Raw genomic sequence first — 18,660 nt, forward strand, 5'->3', positions numbered from 1 at the left:
CCTAGCCATGTAGCTCCAGACAAAGCTGAAATATACAAGTGAATGGTTTAATATCATGAAATAGTTGTAATTCTATTCATCCATTTTGGTGATTCCCCAATGTTTCAAGTTAGAGCCAGGAGGATATTAACACTTCTCGGCCTAGAGATTTTGCAAGATATTTGGTAGGCCATTGAGTATTTATTATTATTATTATTATTATTATTATTATTACAGTGGTACCTCGGTATAAGTCCGCTTTGGAATAAGTTCAACTTGGTATAAGTCCTGTTTGGACACAAAAAAATTTGCTTGGTATACAACCTTTGTGTTAGAACTTGTATGGATCAAAATAAGTCACAACACCGCGTGCTACCCTTATTTACCTCTCTCCAGACAAAGCCACGACCGCCCACGAGTGTCTGTAGGCCAGTTACTACCATTCAGTTAACAACCCGGGCTATAACTCTCTGTGAATTACAAACACATCTCCTCCTTCTCCTCCCTTCTCAGCACCATCCTAGTAGGCACTCAACTCTTCTCAGCAAAGTAAACGGAGGTTAAATTTTCATTTATTTCATCTAAATGCTTTTGTTTTCATGTATTTTAGTATTAAGCAGTGTTTAAATTATTGTATACAGCCCCGTCAATGTATAATATGCCAATAACAATAAGATTTTTTTTCATGGGAACAGATTAATCATTTTCCTTTTATTTCTTATGGGAAAAATTTGTTTGGTGTAAGTCCTGTTTGGTATAAGTCCAAGGATCTGGAACGGATTAAGGACTTATACCAAGGTACCACTGTATCTTGTATTTATATAGCACCAACTTTTAACTAGGGATTGTACAATTCTATAGTCATTGCACTAACTGTCCCTCAGAGGAGATTTCAATCAAAAGTCTCTACCATAGTCATAACCAAGGGCAAGAAAACCAAAAACCGAAATGTCTTAAGGAAATCCACACAAACAGAACATACATGGAAATAGTGTCTTGACTGAGATTTGAATCTAGAATCCTAGTGTGGCAAGGGAGAATGCCATAAAATTAACGACCATTTCACACCTGTGGTGAAACGAAGTGTTCTGCTGCAGGCTAAACCGCAGTCTCAACCTCTCCTATCCAAGAGAACCTGCAGCAGCCCCAATAGACAATGAGTGGGGGGTACAGTTCTGCCCACTGTCAAATCTACAGATGCCCCCAAGCAGAACCAACACTGTAGTGTGAGTGACCAAGTGGTTGGTGAGGCGCCAAACGCTGAGCTGCTCATGATTGGGTATCCTGAGGAAGGTCTGAACCTAGGTTAACTTTGACATAACTGAACAACTACTTCAAACTAACCCCATGCAATGCCGCAGAGTTGATTGACATTTAGCAATATATGTCCTCTATTAAGGATGTGTAGCTTCTGTAGCTTGCCCTAGTTGACCAGGTTTTTCTCTGGATTCTTAAACGATAAATGCTTGGTGCTGCTCCTCATCCAGAGAGCCCAGTCTTCTTAATGATTCAGTAAAACTTTAAAAAAAGTCTTGGCACATGCCAGAAAAAATGATATTTGTTGGGAAGCATACTTAGAGGTCGGGTTTGGGGTCACCAGATTCAACCCAAATGTGTTGTAGCCTGAATTCACACAGAGCAGCTAGAAGGCTGTTACTAACTGGCCCTAGCAGCAAGCACTTCCTAACCCTGTTTTCCGCATGGGTAAGTACTTTCCCCAAGAAGAGCATCACTTAGAGGTAGCCCCTGGAGGTAGCCAGGGTTGGGGAAAACTTGCTAAACCCCCTACGAACTTTACCGTTTAATGTGTGCTAGCCATCAGCAATGGTGTCATGTCTACACCTATGCCATTCTGTGCTAAGCCATTCACAAAAGACATTCATGCATGTTGTAAACGCCCAAGGAGATAACTAAAACTAAAGCTTTTCAATCAAATCAGAGAATCACCTTTTCAGGACTTTTTTGCTTTGGTATGTTCCCTTTTATCCTTAACTCTTCACCTTTAAAAGGTTCTGCTTGTGAAGAAGGAAAGAGTGGAACTTTAGTATGTGAGCTTGTGCAGTTTTCACCTAATTTTTATCTAAAATTTCCACATTTGTCACATTGAATTCAATCTGTAAATTTTGGCAGAATCTTGGATGAAAATAAATAAACTATAAATAGTTAAGAGAGAACCAGAAATGCCCAGTTTGGGCTACTGGATGCATCATTCTGTAGACCCAAAGATAGATTTTGTTCCCTCATACAATTACTCATTTATTCTCTCTAATTTACTATTTAAATCCAATGTGAACAATGTAAATTTTGGGTTAAAACATAGACTCAAAAAGGAAGAGTGAAAAGCAGAAATTACTGGTACTTTTAGGGGCAACTGGAAGATGGGGAAATCTCTAGGCCCAAAGTTAGATTTTGTTTTTTCATAAAATGTACCTATTCATACATGTTCTAATTAAATCCTATGTGAAAATTTGAAAATTTTGGGAGAATCTTGGTTAAAACGTTCAGAAAGAAAGAATCAGAACCGAAAATTCTGGGTTGTCTTCAAGGGGAACTTCAGGCATCATTGTGTAGACTCAAAGTTAGATTTAGTTTTTTTTTTTATACATTTTCTGATGACTATGCTCATGTATACATTTTCTAATATAATCCTTAAAAAATGTTAAAAAATGTCAGTTTAGGGTGAAACATGTAAAATAGCCCCCTTAGTTTCAGAAAGAAAGAGTCAGAACCAGAAATGACTGATTCTTCCCAAGGCGAACTAAAGGCATCATTCTGTAAGCTCCAAAGACAGATTTTGTTCTGTCATACATTTTTACTCATTCACACATTTTTCTTTTTACATATGTAAAATGTAAATTGTGAGTCAAACCCTTAAAAATGGACCCCGTTGGGTTCAGAAAGAGTGAGGCAGAACCTAGAAATTTTGATCTTCGTTGTATAATGTTCTTGCTGGTTCTTTTTGAACTTCAACAACTCTTAATATGTATATTGGATAAACTTGTTCTCGACCCCTTGATAGGCTCATCATCATCTCTTGTCTGTATTCCGCTGATTTTAAGATGTTGTACTTTTTTTTTTAAAGCAAAGATCATTACCTCTTGTTTCTATGGGATGTAATGACCATCTAACTATTGCAAAAACAGCTGATGCTGAACCATGAAAACAACGGCTAATTTAAGATCGGAATAAGGTGAAACAACCTCTCTAATTTTATGTTCCTCTGATGCCGTATAAGCATTTTCCCTTTGGAACGTAGTGTATGTTGGCTTAATAACGTTGTTCATCATATAAAAAAAGCTGTGTAACGTTTGGGTTTCTAGCAAAAATATTTTTTCCCGCAAAACAAACAAAAGAGAGTGCACTTTATTTGAACCCAATAAATTATTTTGCCTTGTCAGTTCCAGTCTGTTTAAATTGTGGAACTTTTTTTTTGCATCACCTCGGCTGCTTAATTATAATATTTTTTAATGTGAACCGTGTTCTGCCAAAAGGCTTCCAGTTTGATTTTGATACAATCCTTGCCTGGGGCTACTGTGGGGAAGGGGACAAATCCTGTTATAATGACATTTTTAAATGAAAAGCTTGCCTTCATTTTTCAAAAAAAGATGCCTTTGATAAACAGGATTTACATAACCAGGTCAAGTCTGTCATGTTATCGGCCAAATATATAAATGACTGGCTTTGCTCATTTTTTTTTTTAAAGAAAATTTATTTATATTACTAGTCAGGTTGAAAAAGGATACAAGTCCATCTAGTTCAACCACTAGGGAAATGAATAAACATAATAGAAAAGCTGATTATTCCAATTAGAAACAAATATGCAAAGTTGACCCAGAGGAAGGCGAAAAAAACATAACACATGGTTCTGTTTATTCCAACAGCCGATTTATTATTTTGTCATCTCTTTCGTTAAAATATTTATTACAGGACTTTTGGTGCAAAGATGCTTTTTATTTTTTGAGAACGAATTCCAAATTTTACCAGAATCTAATATAGATTGACACATTCTTCATTTTCAAAGATACAGTACTAAAAACATTTGGTTCCTGCACAGATATATCCTAGGCCCGAATATCCAAATTCATTCTCTCAGCAAACCCATAAATAATAAAAATGTGCTGATAAATTCTTCACTTCGGAAAGGAAGAGACTTACTCCGTCCTTCTATCACCTCTGGAATCCTCTGTGGTTCTGCAATGGGTGCTACAAATCCTAAACACCTGAGGTGTCCAAGTCATGACTCCAAAGGCCACATAATAGCCAAGGTTTTCTTATAAACAGCCATTTTTATTCTTCGTAAACCATGTTTAACATTTATTTTGGCCTCTTGGATGAATATCTAAAATGTGATTCTTGGGGTTTGGTACATCTGTGATATCACTCTTTATGAGGTTCTTGACATTGACTATATGAGGTTCTTGACCATCACGCCTGAGCTTGTTGGACATCTCATGGGCATTATTTTGGAGTTGACACCCCTGCCCTATGGAGGTTTTACCAGCCTCCACTCATCCAGGATAGCTTTCCATGAGATTTTGGAATGAGTCTTGAGAATTATATATTTCCCAGTGAGCCTAAAGAGAATTTGTAAGGTCAGAAACTAATGTTGGATGAGTAGACCTAGCTCGTCATCAGCATTCCAATTTTCTGTACTTTTTTAACAGTGTTTGTAGACTTTTTTAACATTAGGGACCCCTTGAAAAATCTTTTAGGTCTTCAGGAAACCTCTAATAAAATTACTATATCGACAGCTCACGGTACATTAGTTTGGCCGTCAGTGGGCTTCTTACATTGCTGACCAGTGGGAAGAATATTACCCCAATAGATAGTGAATAGATAACAGGTTTCAGTTATACTAACCTGGGAGTCACAAACCGCTCATTGCTCAAGGAACCATTAGCAACCTATGAAGGAACTCTAGGTCTCCACCAAACCCTGGTTGAAAGACACTGATCCAAGTTGTTCAGTAGGGTTTTAGACATGGCTGTTTGCAGATCACTCATGTTCCTTTACACCAAGAAGGTTAAACCATGTCTTTATATGCCTGGCCTTTGTCCACTTGATTTCAGTCAAGTGTCTACATACTTTTGAATATATACTGTCCGTTTATGTTTAGAAATGTACACTTTGGGGTCTATTTATAAAGCCATGAATCTGACATTCACGGTAACATTTCCTAGTGAAGAATCAATTACTGCCATACAAACACACTGACCCGGTGGATTCTCCATTTGGGAATGTTTCAGTGAATGTCAGGTCAACTGCTTTGTATACCAGCCACTATATATACAGTACATATGATATTACATTTAGTGAACCATTCATGGACCTCAGGTTCACCTCAGGAATCCCATCTCTAATATGTTTTAACAACATTTTGCAGTCATTTTCATCTACGAAAATGTAATTTTCACATAAACCTTCAGTTTTTTTTATATCAAATTTCCTTCTTATCTTTGCATCCGTTCACCACTGCTCAGTGTCACGCAGTCATCATTGGAATGTTGCAGATTTTTCTTCTTTTAATTTTACTTTGTGAAGTGGTGAAAGCGCTTCATTCTCAGCTCCAGATTACACTGCTTTCATCCCGCGTGCCGAGGAGGAAATTGTCCCCTCACCAAAAGCCTTAGTCATGAGTCCAATTCCCTGATGGGCCAGACCTTCGTGTTTCATCCCATTTTCACATTTTTCCCCCGAGCTTGAATTTCAATTATTCTTGAGTCTGAGACTGTATAAGCAAATGAAATCATTTTTCAGATTCATGTAAAAAGTGATATAAAGTAATTTCATTGTTGGAAATATTTTGCTGTGGCATTGAAGCTGTGGAGTCACATATATATCCTATATAGGTGGAGGGTTTGCATTGTTATGGGATTGTCAAATCATTCACTGAGATCCAACTGAGAATGAAATATATGCATGCAAGCTGTGAATGATACACAGTTCTTAAGCAATCTGAATGTTAATTTTACTTCTTGCCCTCCAAACACAACAGGACGTATGAGGACATCTCACCAAGGTGGGGGAAATCCCTACTTAGACAGCTGTCACCTTTTTATCTGGTCTGGTGACTACTCCATTCTTTTTCTTTATTTTTCTTTATTGTTTAAGTCTTTATCACAATGATTACCTGGAATGAATAAATTGATCATCTGGACATTGATTATTCTGTGTTGCATCTCAGTGAAGTAGAGGAAAACCCTACTTAGACTGCTGCCACCCTTTATACCTGGTCTGATAACAACTCAAAACTTTGAATTTTACTTCTTTGTTTAAATTTTTCAAAACATTGATCATCTGGAGAAATTAGGACAATAAATCTTCCCAGCAGGGGATACAGACAGGAATGAAATACCTAAATATGGTTCTAGCCCTTATACCATTCTATCCGAAAAAATTCTATCTTGTTATAATAAAGCCGAAAGTGTGTGTGCTGGTAAGTAAATTTTTATTCCCTTCATGCCCATGTGGAAATGTCTAGCCTGTCCCTGGCCTAAGTTCTGGGTTGATTACTAGCATTCCATTCCTGGTGGAGTAGAGCTAATTGACACCTTTTATTGTTTTTGACTGACAGTCAAAAGCATTGAGCTCAGGCAGGAGATGACACCCTGACACTTCTGTTTTGACTGGTACAGAATACAAGTAAATAATTAATAGGTAATTCCTAAAAGGTAGGTCAGCACTCTAAAACAGGTCAAGATAGGAGATAAAGATTGCAAATTCCTGGGTCTGGTTATATACTGCCCATTCACAAAACCTGGTTATGCTTTCTAAAAATGCACATGATGGTCATTTCCTAAGCTTGATGAAATGTTCTATTTTATGTACACAAAGTCCGAGCATTTAAATAATTTCTTCTGTTTTTTTTACTTGTATTTCAGCACACAGATTTATGTCAGTACATGGATAAACACCCAGGAGGGCTGCATCCTGATAATGTGAAGGTAAGAAGTCCATTGAGCTAGGAATTCAGATTTATACACTGGTGATATGAATATAAAATGAATTTAAATTGAAGCTTACTGGGATTAATAAAGAGACAGAAAAAGCTGAAATATTACTTTCCAAGGAAAAATGCTGCCTCAGGATCACTTTGCTCAAATATCCAGAAGCCATGGCCAAGTAGTGGGCTCCCATATAAAGAAGAGGGCTGGGTGTTAATCTGGGGACCTTGGGGCCCAGCAGAGAAAGTGAGAAGGGGGGCCTAGCAATGTGCATAGCTATTTTTGACAGTGGATTTTTTGTAAGGCAGCAGGAGCCCATCAGAGGGCAAAAAAAGCCCACATTTGGGGACATATGTCTGGGTCCCGCCAAATGATTTTTCAGGGACTCTTGTTGGACAGTCCAGCCCTGAATATGCCCAGGTAGACAAAGGCATGACCTCCCACCCTAATTGTGGAGGTGCCAAAATTCCTCTCCCCATTTTTGGACAGTACATTAGCATGGCTTGTCATTGGGAAGAATTTCACCCTTACGGACAGCCAAAAAGATCATTGGTCTGACGTAAAGTGATCTTTAAGTGGTGGGAGGCACAGATTGCTCATTGCTGAAGAAACCTCTGGAGGAATCCTAGGATTGCACTGAACCCTGGTTGAGAAATACGGAAACTTGGAAATTTATGCAACTGAAACATGGAACAAATGATCCAAAATGAAGCTAATACACACAGCTAATACACAGTTTTCCAAAAATAAGAACCTTTTATATGATGAAACACAAATATCTGTTATTGTAAGTAGAAGTTAATACAGTAGTTTATTTTTGGGAAGAGGAATCCCAATTCCCCCAAATTTTTCAATTCATTATCGAAGTTTTGAGCAATACTTGCAGTATAGGCAATCATTTCCTCATAGGAAAGCTAAATATGGTTTTTAGATATGACTTCATACATATCTGGGGAGTCATTGATCTTCCAAAGATTTATATTATATATATATATATATATATATATATATAGTACTTTAGCAGTGTGGAGTATATAGCATAAAATATTTCGGAAGTGAGGTGGGAAATGCTCAATACCTAGATTCAACAGTACTAAACCGAGGGCTTTGTTCTCAATTTGTCAATTTTTGGAAAGGTCAAACATTCCAGTTTTAAAGACTATTTTTATTTTTAAGGTGAGGTCAATAGACATCTTTCACATGATAGTTTGGATATAAGTAATAATTTACAGATTTCCTTGATAAACATTTGAACCAAATTTGTCCATTCTCCTGTCTAATGTTTACAACTACTCTGTGTATAGCTTTGCCGTTTCCTCCTTTGTAGGGTTATGATTGGGATTAGCAGATTTGTACAGTGTTTCCTCCGGAGGAAGCCCATGATAAAGGGGGCTGAAGTGCTTGTACATTAGCACAGAAGAGACAATGCTGGCACATGTCCAGGATCTGCGGGAGCCGATATTAATTATGTGGCCCCCACTTCATCTCTACTGGAGACTGAATGGGCAAATAGCGCGTGCCCCATAATAAAGCTGTCTGTCTCAATTCTCACTGTCAGACACAAGACAATCCTGCCCGCAGCTCTCTTCTCTGCCCATCTATTCAAATTAAATAATATGCCAGCAACTTACTTATTTCAATTGCTTCTTCTTGTCTGGCTGTTTGGCACTGTCATTCACAGCTTGCACAAGGTCATTGTTCCAGAATAAACCACACTCTATAAATTTGGTCCATTGTATAATATGTTTTCTGTAGGAAATTCACAGTTCTTTTTTTATTAGGTGTTTAGGTTCAGTAATAAAAGCAATTTTTTATGCATGTGTATTTTATGTTAAAATAAAAGTGGGTTGAATTGGTGGAAATAAATCTTCAAGGGTTGACTCTTTGCCTCCTGAGTACCACACCTACTTCATTCTAGAAAAAGATTATAGCAATTTGGTAATTAATATTATCATAACAATTGCTACTTAAAAGGAAAAGGGTCTTAGATCACTCACTGAAATATCCAAGTGCAGTTTTATCACACAGGGACCTCATTCAATTTACATTTTCATTGAAGTCACACATATGCAGTCAAATACACATTGTACTAACAACCTTCATTGGCACAGTCTAACTTCGTAGTAACATTTACTTACTTCACTTCTTGTCCCCGTGTTCTTGATCTAATCTTCATGTTAAAACTACCACCGTCCTAAACCTTATTTGCACCCTGTACATAAAGTATAAAGTACATGCAGGCTATCCCTATATGTGTTATTACTTAGACTTTTTATCATTTATGTTACCGATCTCTGGACTAGTTCTTATTTATTATTATCTAATAAAATTTAGGTTTCCAGTACTACACATGGTATTTAATATAAGGTCCAACTAAGAATCTAAGGAAATCAGGACGTCTCTTCTCCTATTGATCATCTCTCTAATATTTCACCCCACAATTCTATCCATATAGGGGAATCGGGACCTTCTACTGCTGACCTCTCTAGTGATGCACTCAACAGTTATTTATTTAAAGGGGAATCAGAACCTTCCACTTCCTGCTGGTGATCCCTGGTGATACACCCCACAATTCTATTTATATGGGTAAATCAAGATCTCCTTCCTCTTGTTGGTGATCCCTATAGTCATGCACCTCACAATTCTATCAACATAGAGGAATTGGGGAATTCCTTCTAGTCATCCCTCCAATGATACCCCCAACAATTTTATCTATATCTGAAAGTCAGGATCTCTTTTCTTTTACTGGTGATTTTCTAGAGATTCGCTCTACAATTCTTTATATAAAAGGGAATCAGAACCTTCCACTTCTTGATGGTGATTCTTCTAGTGATACCCCCTACAATTCTATCTATAGAAGTAAATAAGGACCTCTTTTCTCGTGGTTGTGATCCCTATAGTAATGCACCCCACAATTCTGTCTACATAGTGGAATGGGGACCTCCTGCTGGTGATCCCTTCAATGATACACCCAACGATCCTATCTATATAGAGGAATAGAGACCTTCTGCTGGTGATCCCTCTGGTGATACACCTCACATTTCTATCTATATGGGGGTGTAAGGACATAATTCCTTTTACCGGTGACCTCTCTAGTGATGCACTCTACAATTATTTATATAAAGGGGAATTAGAACCTCCCACTTCCTGTTTGTGATCTCTAGTGATACACCCCACACTTCTATCTATATGGGGGTATAAGGACATCAATCCTTTTACTGGTGACCTCTCTAGTGATGCACTCTACAATTATTTCTATAAAGGGGTAGAACCTCCCACTTCCTGATAGTGATCTCTAGTGATACACCCCACAATTTTATCTGCATTGAGGAACGGGGACCTCCTGCTGGTTATCCCTCTGGTGATACACCTTACATTTGGGCCTTCCTTCTCCAACTATTAATCCCTCTATTAATGCACCCACCATTCTGTATATAGAGCGGAACTAGGACTACCTTCTGATGACCCCTCTAGTGATACACACCACAAATGTATCTACATAGGGATCAGGACCTCCTTGCATTTTTCCGTTGGTCCCTCTAGTGACTACCCCCACTTTTCTCATTTTGGTTTTCCCATTGAATCCTCTGAAATAAGTACCCCAAATCTTTCATCCTGTGTGACTTGGGTCAACACTGTACTCCCAATATTGTACTCTATTAGAGCATTCTTTTTTTCATTTACCAGAAGTATCTACTGCTTTTCCCAATCTTCCAGCAATGTCAAACCTCCATTTTCCTAATACTTTTTCCTCTATTTATTTCCTCCTTTTTTATGTGAATCAAGCTATTTTGGCCCTTCAGTATCCAATATTTCAGCATTTTAGTCTACATCATTTTGCCTATTAAAATGTATTGGCATGACTCTGATGTATATGTTAATAAGGGGAATGGATACGCAAAGCAGGAGATGCCGGAGTTGACTGGGCACAGAGAAGGTAATATTTGCTGTTCACAGTTCAAAGAGTAGGCAGGTGTGCAGAATTTTAAGTAATATTACACTGAATTAGGGGCGCCCATCACAGATGCCATAGCAAATTAATTATCACACTTGACATTTGTTCATTTTGCATGCTGCCATTTTACACCGTCTCATGTATGTGCTTTAACCAAAAACTTAACACGCCGTATGATCATATTCGGGTGAATAGCATCAGCTGGTGGGTGAAATTGAATTTCTAGGCTCCTGCCCAAGGACTGCATCAAAGATGCAAAATCATGAAGCTTAATTAAAAGGATAATATAAAATATTGCAATTTGCAGTTACCTATGACCACTACACTGAAATGTATGTAGTACCATTGGTTGTTAAAAAAAAACGCACATTGTAGTTTTAGAATGAATTGTATTTTAGGCTTCCCAAGATGCTTTGATTTATTGTAACAGTACAGACAAGTATCTAATGATTTCTCTGGATCAATTTGCACCTTCTATGTGCTGGTAAAAATTGTGATGACATTAAACAGATGTCCCACTTATGTGTTTGACAAATGCTCCATGGGAAATGATATGGCATGATTGGAAAAAAAAATACAGAAAAATGCATGGGGGAAATAATACATTAATTAAAATGGGCACGATGCTAAAATGCAAAGACCTGTGCACACTATCCATCAAATCCAGCTTATTTTATTGTAATTCTAAATATATACCTTGTTGATTCAGGAAAAAGGCACATGTTGATCATGAAAATGTAAAAGCATATAAATCAACCCTTTTAAATCTGCTATGGGTATTTAAAACTCTTTACAGATCCCTTATTAAGGGTTATATAGTTGTGTAAAGTTTATGGTCTACATTTCTCTTTAGGCATAAGTTAATAATATAAGTTAATATTATTAGTTATTTAGTTTGCCATATACTGCAGCTTACAGGGCAACAAATGGCTTAATATGGTAGTATTGTTGCACCAGCAACTCGGCTCATTTTCAACCCCTTTTAGAGTTGGAGTTAAAAGTTGCTCCCAGCTGCCCCTCTTCAGTACTGTGCAGTTTCAGCTTGCGGTTGTTGTGTTAGCTGCAATTTAACCACAACCACACTCAAACTCTGTGTCATGCGGTTAGTATGGTTGCGATTGTAGTTTCTTGCAGTTCAATGTTTTCAAAAAGTTGATGGATTAAACCAATCACAATTGCTTTCCAACTGCTGTGAGTTCAAGTGGTTGCATTAAGGACAATGGCAGCGGCTGGCCGCTCAAAGGTGGCAAAAAGCAACATTTTGCGTTCAGCAGCCTCGGGAGCAATCCACTTGAACTGCACCTCAACAGTCTGCAAGAAGTGGTTCCCTGTCACTCCAATTCAGTTGAATTGGGGGTGCGGTTGATCTTTGGACAGACTTTTGCAGTCAACAGCAGTTCTGAAATTAACTATAGTCCAGGAAATATGTATGATGTCATGGGACCTTGAATTGACATTTGTTGAAATTGTACATATTCTGTAATGGAGCAGAAATGTAAAAAAAGGCCCATCCAATCTGTATAGTACTTGAAAACTATAAAATACATTGACTATATGCTCACCACTTGCTTGCTGGACTATATATACAGCATACACAATGTGAACAGAAAATCAATATATATATACATTCCATATTGTAAGGTAAATCAACACATTTGGTCCTGAGGATCTCTTCATATAACCGGTTAGTATAAATGAGTTACCCAATGCTATACGCCATAAATTCAATAAAATCATAGTATTGGATCCTTTTTTTCTCCCAGGTGGTAATTATTCTGAGAAAACAATATAGATCAGGATCTGCAGGAGATTATTGCTTCCAATGTGCCTTAGACTTTGTTGACCTCCAGAGAAGTAGCGCAGTACAAACATGTGATTATGTGTTGGAATTCTGGGCTTTGTCTTGCAGCTATAGACCAGCTGCTGTACAGTCATGATGATTAGGAGAATTTTCCTAATCTAAAGTGTATATTACCATTTTTGTTTTATTAGGATCACAATATTTTTTTATTTTTTTATTTTATTGATAGTACTTTATATTGTGCAGTCCTCTAGTTGTACATTATTACTCATTTTACTATTTTAATAAATGTCATTTGCATTTTTCTTTACATAACTGTCACACACTGAAGCATTGTGATCATGAAAAGCTATTATCTTTGTAGTTAGACAATATAAAGTTGTGAATAATTTCTATACATCTGACACCAAATGGATTTATAAGGCTCGTTGTTATTATTATTATTATTATTATTATTATAGCAACATATTACACTGCACTTACTATATTAATTAGAGGATGCAGATGACAAGTTCTCATACATAACAAATATATACAATGGAATTGATTTACGAAAGGTATGCAGGCTGTTCACATAGCAAAGTGAATTATCTTTTGCAGAGAATATTGATTTAGTTTAGAAAAGAAGTGAAGCTTCTGAACTGATTTAGCCTTCCAATCATGTGCAAACAAAAATCCATTTCTTTCTTCTTCTTTATTTTTCCTTGTGTAAGATTGGATATTCTTTGGAAAGTGAATTTTTATCACATTCACTAAACTAAGTAAATTATCCCTTGCAAGCAAGCTGATAATTCACTTTGGTAAATGGTCCATTTATATTCCTTAAGTAAACCAACCTTATTGTATTGTATCCATGAAGGAGCACTATTGGCAGTATAATGCCTCATACAAACATCCAATGGACATCAGAGAATTGTAGTTGTAATTGATCTTTTGTGATCGCTTACATTGACAGATGCATGAATGAGCTCCGTACACCCAGTGCCCTTCTGTTCTATGGAGAGGGGAGGAAGGAGAATGAGTATGAGGATCCCGCTGTGCTCTCAATAGGAGTGAACAGTGATCATTCCCAATCGGTCAGTTATCAATCATCAGCTTAAGGCAGAAAAGGGTTGAGAAATATAAACATAGCAAAGTTAATTGTCACCTAGCAAAGGATAATACTTTCAGCTTAAAAAAATGGGATACAAGTCTGCTGACCTTTCAACCATTCAATCATGTGCAAGCAAAAATCCTGTTTTTTTATATTTCCTTGTATGTCATTGGGAATTCTTCAAAGTGAATTATCTCCACTAAGCTAAGTGAATTGTCCTTTGCAAGGTAAGTGAACAACCTACAGTCCTTTAGCAAATCACCCAAAGTATGTTATGTCTACAGATCACCTTCCCCTTTCTCCATCTGTTCTGTAGTCCTCAGAAAGTGCCAAGCAGGCTGCAAACACGGAGAAGACTTTTCCTCCTCTTGCAGGGTTAATGTGAATTAGACAGAATAAAAGACTGATTTGAAAGTATCTTAGGTAACCAGCAAGAAAATAAACAGCGGGGATAAAATTACTGGCGAGCGAGCTGCTGCATTTTCCAGCGCATTTAAGTCTTTGAAAATAAATGGTGTTTAAATAACTCCTAACAAGCTGCAGCGCCTGTTCCGCTGGGATGTTTATGGGGCTTTAGCTCAGGAAAGTGACAAGTGTGCCGAGCTCCTAAATCAAAGGTGCCTGGCTTTATCCTCACATGTCCCTGAGAGACAGCTCTTTAAAAGTAAACCTAACGGGAAGCCGGGTTTTGTGTTGCCTTCTTATCTGCTTATTACTGGATCTTTGTTCTAAACCGATGCTGAATTCAGATTAAAGGGGGGCAACTACAAACAAGGCAAACCATGGAACAGCTGTAATGTAGGTCAGCAGCATAGGGGACCAAACCTGGTGAAGTTGTAGGTACGTTTCAAGGTCATGGCATCTAACACTGATGTATTGAGAGGTTTTGTTTTGTATTAAAATGTAATTTGGGGTAAAATAACATTGAAAATGTCCCGTAAAAATGTATTTTAATTACTTAAATTACTTCCAGAAATTCAGTTAGCTTTTAACTCCCTATCTGAGCTGACAACATGGTACCTCTGTTGCACCAAAATCCCAACCAGCGTTGTCAGTTTATGCATGCTAAGCTACAGAAGTTTGCCTGTCCTCGCCTTCGTATGTTAGTCTCCATCTGCATATGTGGATTATTGAGCAAAACAGTGCTGCTGCTTTGGCTGCCAACGACTTGCCTAAAACGTGCATGTAGGGAAAGGTCGCACAGGGCATGGAATTCTGGAGGAGTCCCTAGTCAGTAGAAATTGAGCTTCCAGTAGCTGCACCTGCAAGATCTTTAAAAGACCTGTCGAAGATAAGGTAATGAGTCCTATCTCTTAAAAGAAGAGCGGTTCCTACCCAATAGAGCGATGGCTAGAATATTGCACAATAGGAGGGGGTATATGGAAAGGTGATTAAGTAGTGATAGGTTAAGAAACAGGTGAAAATGGGCGAACAACCTTGAAAAGATGGGTTTTAAGGGCTCTTTTAAATACCTGGAAGAAAGGAACAAGCCTGATGGGACAAGGAATTGAGTTCCAGAGAGTGGGGGCAGTTCTGGAGAAGTCCTAAAGGCGTGGATTAGAGGAGGTTGAGTGAGGAAATCATTTTTAGGTCATTAGAAGAGTGGGGCAGCTAAATAAATATATATATACATAGTTAAATATACCTCCATTTATTAAAGAAGAAGTAAACCAAAAACTACCCAAAACAATAAAAACACACTTACCTTCAATCCCGCAGAGCAGTCGATCTGTTAGGAGGTTTCTTCCATCGGTTCCAGCGTCGTCCCGGTATCCGCCTTTTTGGCCGGCACAGAGAGCAACCATCTTCTCTTTTTCTGGGTTCTTCTTCCTTGTAGATGTGGGATCAGGTGGCGTAGATTGGGAAAAAAATCTTGCCAATCTCATTGCGCACAGTTCCGCAATTTTTTCCTTTTTGATGGGGCAGGCATGCACGGAAGGAGCGGCCAAGAGCCTCCTGGGATGCGAGATGTAGGTGTCCCAGAAGACTTTGCACTCCTATTCATGTTTAAAAAAAATAGGGTGTTGCACTTACCCTTTTATGTAAAGTGAAAATTCTGAGGTACGCTTTAAGACTCTATCAACACTTTAAACTGAAACTGAAGTCCTACTTTGTGATTGGGGAGCTGTTTATTGCAGAAAGGGACGGGCGATGTTTCTTCTGCAATAACTATTCTTACCTGCCTGAATGCTGCCCAGCTGTCAAAGTTTAAGGGAACGAGATGTGTTCATTCAGTCAGTGCTAGGACTAAATCAACTCCTACTCACCTGTTCAAGAGTTACATCATTCCAGCCCAGCCAATCAAGATAGTCAAAGATCAGAATACAGAAAGAAAGGTATAACAAAATAAAGAAAGGTGAAGATGTCCGCATCTGTGATGGAAGGAGGACTGCTGAGTATTGAATAGGTTTAGTTCTTCTTTAAATGAAATTCTAGGCTATTTAAAATTGTATTTTATAAATCTGCATCCTGATGGACATAGCATTTATTTGTTTATAAACCTAAAGTTTAAGGCATGCTAAAGCATTATAGATTTACAAATAGCTTGGGCAATAGTGTGTAGACATCTGACCATGTGACCATCACACCTACAGTACCTATATGATCTAGTTTAGTTCTGTTTAGTTTTTGTTCTGTTAATGCAACAATATACACAATTTAGACAATTGTGCTCTTCCAACTTTATATCCCTTTTTTCCAATATGACTGTTCCCCTGTACAAAAACGCAGCTCCATAAGGACTTATAGGTTGATGAGGTTGGTGTGGAGGAATTCAGTGGCTTGCTTAGAGCCCTGACCTCAGCCCTATTGAACCCCTTTGGGATGAATTGGAATGTTCGTAATGAGCTAGGTCTTCTCATTCAACAACACTACCTGACCTCACAAATGTTTTTTGGCTGAAAAGGCGAAAATTCCCACAAACACACTCCATATTTTGTAAGAAGTTTTCCCAGAAGATTGGAGATTGGTATGGAAATAATATATATGGAAAACTCCATATATGTGCAAGATTTTAGAATGGGATTTCCTACAAGTTCATATAGGTGCAATGATCAGATGTCTGCAAAATGTTAAGCATGTCTATCATAAACACGTGGAACATTCGGAACATTTCTTTCTGTTTTATGCAGTACTCACTTTTAGCAGTCGATCACAAAATATTTAGGGTAATTGTATCAGGATCTGGCACTATATGTGCCAAAATAATTACCAAGGCTCATAATATTCTAAATAAAGATCCCTTTGTCTTTGTGGTCTGGACTGTGAATTACTGGAAGTTGAAGATTTTTTCCTGTGCTCCCTTATATCCATTAGTTTTTTGTGAGCAGACGTGGGCATATTTGTTAAGGAGTTTTCCTCTTCCAGCAATTTATTTGGCTTGTGAAACAAACACTTACTACAATTCAAAGGGAACTAAATGAACAGCTGAATATTTCCTGTTCATGTTTTTAGCTTTTCACATCTGATAGTGTGTCAGCCTTATAGGCATTATGAAAATGTTCTGTGCTGCAGCTGCAGGGGGGATAAGGAAGCACAATGTTGAAAAAAGAGTGAGAATAATTCTCATTGTCCTTCAATTTCTTCAAAGTAATTTGCTATTTGCTAGCAAATGTTTTGAATCCTGGACCAGATCCATTCCAGGTTTGCTAGATTACCCAGCTTCCCTGATGAAAGTGTACCCTCCCCAGTCTTGGAGAGCCTTAGTAAATCAGGCCCATTGTGTAAAGTCGTCTCCATCTCATCCCAAAGATTCTCAATGGGGCTCAGGTCACGTGGCGGCCAATCAATGTTTGATGACCTCTTTCACAATTTGAGGCCTGTGAATACTGGCATTGTCATTTTGGAAAATGCCCGTGCCATTAGGTGGAGAAATTCATTGATTAAAAAAAATAACCTTAGTCACTCAGTATATTCAGGTAATCAATTGGCCTCAGTTTTGGGCACATAATGTTGCTGAACAATTACTTGGGGAGCTTATTTGGCAAGGAAGTATTAAAGCTTGCCCGTCCTTAGATGTGTTGGAAGCATTTGCTTTAATTTTTCAGACTTAGAACATTTTCAGCTACGTGCTATGAAATGTGCATGAAGCAAATACAATAAAAAATACTAATTCCCTATCTAATGGAAATGAACAATGGCAGACCTATAGACCTTAAGGGCAGCTTTTGGACCGTGGAGTGCAAAATGCATGCAAGAACACATCTACAACAAATGACAACAACAAAATAAGTAAGATTTTTAACTATGTTGGTGACACTGTCAAAAACTGCTTCTTTCTCTAATTTTTAGATCTTGGGGCCCTTAGATATGGGGCCATTTTGACTTTTGCAGCATCAGGGGTGATGTAGTTTCATGTGAAATAATTTTATATATTTATTGATTAGATGATCGATTAAAAAACGATCGATTTGAAAATGTCAAATATATTCAAAACTATCATTTTTATGACTTTGAAGACAGAATACCAATCAAAAATGTTTTGTTTTTTTTTTTATTTATTAAACACAGTACTGAGATCGATACTATTTTTCTCATAGTGAAAATGTTCGAAATACCAATCAAGTGGATGATTCACTGAATTCCTGTCGACCAAAAGGATCAGTTTAAATCAATCGTAATGCAGATCATGCTATTAATGGAAAAAGCCATTGAGAGAAAATTGTACATTGTGTTTGCCCCAGTAGTCGCCCATAGTGGTCAATATTAGGTGTCAGCCCCAATAGTTGTCTTACAGCTGCTTCAGCACTCCCCCCGCATGGTCATTGCCTATGTTTAGGTCATGTGGTCACTGATGATTGAAAGTGAACAAATGCATTGAACCTCTAAATCCCTTTACATATGTTCATGTCATCCCTATAATAATATTCAGATTATTAATGAGCTAATT

The 18,660-nt window shown here is 37.7% G+C and overlaps 1 protein-coding gene across 6 annotated transcripts in view; it reads left to right on the top strand.

The window, feature by feature from the left end:
- Positions 1-18,660, top strand: part of CDK14 (cyclin dependent kinase 14) — a 272,155-nt gene that overhangs the window by 121,214 nt on the left and 132,281 nt on the right. For all 6 annotated transcript variants that reach the window (XM_072412822.1, XM_072412821.1, XM_072412827.1 and 3 more), the window contains one exon: positions 6,861-6,923. In XM_072412822.1, coding sequence (XP_072268923.1) covers positions 6,861-6,923 — 63 coding nt within the window. The remainder of the gene's footprint in view (positions 1-6,860; positions 6,924-18,660) is intronic.

The sequence above is a fragment of the Pyxicephalus adspersus genome, chromosome 5, assembly GCF_032062135.1.
Source record: "Pyxicephalus adspersus chromosome 5, UCB_Pads_2.0, whole genome shotgun sequence".
In the NCBI taxonomy this organism is placed as follows: domain Eukaryota; kingdom Metazoa; phylum Chordata; class Amphibia; order Anura; family Pyxicephalidae; genus Pyxicephalus; species Pyxicephalus adspersus.